Here is a 3,608-nt window from a genome sequence, read left to right as displayed (position 1 = left end):
GGTGGATATAGCTCACTAGCAGCCTCACACCGAGGACCTATCCACGTCATCATTTACCCAGAATTCTTTGCGTGTAAATAAAATGTCCCTTTCTCTGTAATATGTTTTTAAACTTTTAGTTTAAAAATTATAAAAACTAAACAGCTCTACAGTATTTTTACAGACTTTATTTTACAGTTAAAATATATGTTTATCAAATAAAGTCTAATGTTACAACTAATTATGGAACACTTTAAACACAAAACTGAGTAAAGAAATGTCAGCAAACATTATGGTTTTGGACACCTTATAGTCAGACTTTATACTCCTGAAAGACTGTTTTTGTTTCTTATTGTTTTGTCTGTTTTCATGGACCTTCTCTGTTTATCAAGTCTGACGATGATGAGGGGGTTCTACATGCCCCTCGGTTTGTTTTGGCCACCTTTCTGAATGAAACTTCTCTGGAGTGCCAGCTCCCCCTGGTGGACAGCCGGGCTCCTGCAGGCGTAGGAAACGGACCGGTGGCTCGCTGGCAGATCAAAGTTAGTCACGTCTCCAGCTGTTAAACACTGAAAACATCTGTTTGTGTCTTATTAGTTTTTTCCCTCAGGAGAGCTTTTGTTCCCAGTAATTCTTAAAACTTTTGTAGTTGTAGCACGATGGCTCGTTTTATTTACCAATTAAGAACAGAATCCTTTTTTCACAGATTTAGTTTCAGCTTGGCTCAGAAGGAACATAATAACGAGTTAAAATTGAAAAACAAGCTGAGAACCCTTTCTCAAAGTCGACATTTTAAAAATGTTCAGAGCTAGACCCTGTCCACTGAAACTATTTAAAGTTTTGACCCTATTGGGCTTTTTAATGTTTTTTCCCAGTGAGCCACAGTAATCAAGCTTCTGCTGATGGCAGGTTTCTAACGACGGCTACAGCTTCAGCAACTCCAAAATCCTGACTGTGTACGATGGAGCGTGTCAGACCTGCAGCCTGGACACGGACCTCAGCTGCACCCTGAGGGTGAGACTCCACCAGCTGCACTCTCATCCTTAAATCTCCTCAAGTGGAAACTCAGTATTGGAGTTTTTGATTACATGAAGACGGAGCAAAACATACAAACAGTTCTTTACTTTAACCCACTTTAACAAAGTAAATTAAGATAAAAATATTAATCTACTACTATTTTATTACTGATGCATGTTGCAGAGACTGTTCTGTAAATTTAATCAGGTTTTCTGCAGAATATTTATGTAAATGCTTAAAACACAAACCTGTTTGTAAGTAACTCTGATCATCTTTTTGTTTCTTTGTTGTTTCATCAGGATCGAACCTGCAGCATTGATGGGAAATGTTACAATGAAGGGGAGTCCAGTCCCAGCAGCCGCTGCCTCGCATGTCGCCCAGATCTGTCCAAACACACGTGGTCCAGAACTGAGCGTAGGTCCACAAAACTCCTCTGCTTTACCATAACACCATCGATAAAAGTTAACAAAGCTTCATTTATTAAACCCAAATCAAAAACTGAAGCAAAGTTTGCCATTTTGGAGTTTAGGAATCAGCCTAATTAGGCCCCCTGAGTGGAGAACATAAAGGCAGCAGATGCACTCTGCAACTAGAGACTTGACATTTTATGTAAAAATGCAGTGTGAATGGTTAATGTTGAAACAGTGCTGCAGAAAAAAAGATGTACAAAAATGTTGCAATTTGTTAAAAAGTACAAAAAAAGCTGAAATAAGCAAAAAAYTGAAAAGGTTGGATGTAGCACAAAGAAGCAGAAAAGAGCATGAGTTAAGCAGCAAGTAGCTGAACTCATCACATAAAGGTGAAATGAAAGCAGCTAAAATTATCTGAAAATAGCTAACGTAGCTGAAATTGCAGCAAACAGCTAAAAAAGCTGAAATTAACAAAAAAGAAGCAAAAAACGTATAACAGAATAACCGAAAAAGCATAAAAAAGCTAAATTTTACAAAGAAGAATCTGAAGGAAGCTGAAATTATCACAAAAAGGTGAATACAGCTGAAAACAGCTAATTTTTTTAAATAACTAAAGTTTAAATAGCAGCAGGCAGCTAAAAGAAGCATAAAAATTAAATTAGCAGAAAGAAGTTAAAGGAAGCACAAAAAAGTAAATTAGCAAAATAGCTAAAAAAAAAAACAACTAAAATGAGCAAAAACCAAGCTGAAGGAAACTAAATTATCACAAAAAGTTGAAATAACAGAACCCGAACAAAAGATGAAACGTGCAGGAAAAGTATTTTCTTCTATTCATTTTCAGTGAGAACAAAAATGGCAGAAAAGGCTAAATATGCCAAAGTATAAATTTCTTAAATATTAAAAGTCATAACCGGAACATCCTGACAGTTTTGATGCATAAATTGTTGAAATAGCACAGAAATTGTGGAACAAGAAATGTGCCAAAAAACACAAAAGAAAAGCGTATCATCTTAACTGTGAATGCATTATAGAATTCAGACTAAAAGACTAAATAAAGTTAATATAAGGAACCAAATAAGGAAAATATTAATTAAATATATTAGTTAAATTAATAGTCATTAGGATTTTGAGTTGAAAAGTGAAATTTTTGAATGATTGAGCAGTTTGAAGCTGTAAAACATCTTCAGCTGTCAGTAAAGAGCACATCTAATCCCAGTGAGAGCTGCTGTGGTAACAGCAGCTCTCAGCTCGTCTGCAGGCGCTTTGGATGAGTCGTCTGTCAGCAGCTCGCTGCAGATTGAACTGGGTTCTGTCTGCAGGCACTGATATGAAGACTCATTGTTCCACTTCCTGAACAACTTTCCTGCATCAGCTCAAACTGGGTCAGACAGTTCTGCTGTGACGAAAGGACAAGAAGTTTCACAAGTGTCTGGTCGTTGTGTTGCTTTTTAAACACCGGCGCTGATTCCTTTAATAAAAACATTAGTTTTATCTGTTTATTGTTTTTGCCTTCAGAAAACAAACCTCCGCTGTTCCAGTCGCCTCCATTTGGCCTTCGCTCCTTCCAGGAGGAGAATTTCATCTACCAGCTGCGAGCTGAGGATCCAGAGGGCGCCACGGTTCTTTTCACCCTGGTTTCAGGCCCTGAGGGGGCGTCGCTGTCTCCTGCTGGCCTGCTGAGCTGGAAGGCCACTGCTCACTCCGCAGACACACACATCATTCAGTTCACTGTGACTGACGACTGCAGGGCCGAGACCAGAGCCTCTGTTCATGTAAGATGGTCCTGTGGAAGAGAAAAAGAAGAAACATTTTAGTTTTTACTTACTGATACAGAAGTATTTGGAAATAAAGGAAACCTAAAATTTTATCTAGTAAAAGTGAGACAGAAAGCTCAGCTGCTTCCTGCCACTAGAGGGGGTCAAACTGTTCAAAAGATTCAAAATCAGTTTGTTTATTTAAAATGAGGTACACCCAAGGAGGTATAGAACAGCTGGAGCTCAGAAACCAGGTGACCGTGTGAGCGGCTGGAGAAGCTAACGGCTAACGCTAAACGGTCAAGAGTCTGGATTTCCCATTACTGTACATGTTGACAACAAAACAGAAAAAAAGGACTGACGATGCAGAAATCATTAAAACAACAATAATAATATTAACAAGATTATTATTAATATTTTATAGTTTATATAATCTATTTAATGTTTT

General features: G+C 37.9%; 1 protein-coding gene across 1 annotated transcript in view; it reads left to right on the top strand.

The window, feature by feature from the left end:
* Positions 1-3,608, top strand: part of vwde (von Willebrand factor D and EGF domains) — a gene marked incomplete in the record, with an annotated part of 23,564 nt that overhangs the window by 12,906 nt on the left and 7,050 nt on the right. Inside the window, 4 exon segments of the mRNA XM_014019000.1 lie at positions 372-521; positions 889-993; positions 1,296-1,410; positions 2,922-3,178. Coding sequence (XP_013874454.1) covers positions 372-521; positions 889-993; positions 1,296-1,410; positions 2,922-3,178 — 627 coding nt within the window.

Source organism: Austrofundulus limnaeus, unplaced genomic scaffold (genome assembly GCF_001266775.1).
Source record: "Austrofundulus limnaeus strain Quisiro unplaced genomic scaffold, Austrofundulus_limnaeus-1.0 Scaffold207, whole genome shotgun sequence".
Classification (NCBI taxonomy): domain Eukaryota; kingdom Metazoa; phylum Chordata; class Actinopteri; order Cyprinodontiformes; family Rivulidae; genus Austrofundulus; species Austrofundulus limnaeus.
Note: the sequence above shows the minus strand (reverse complement) of the source record. Positions and strands in the feature narration are given on the sequence as shown.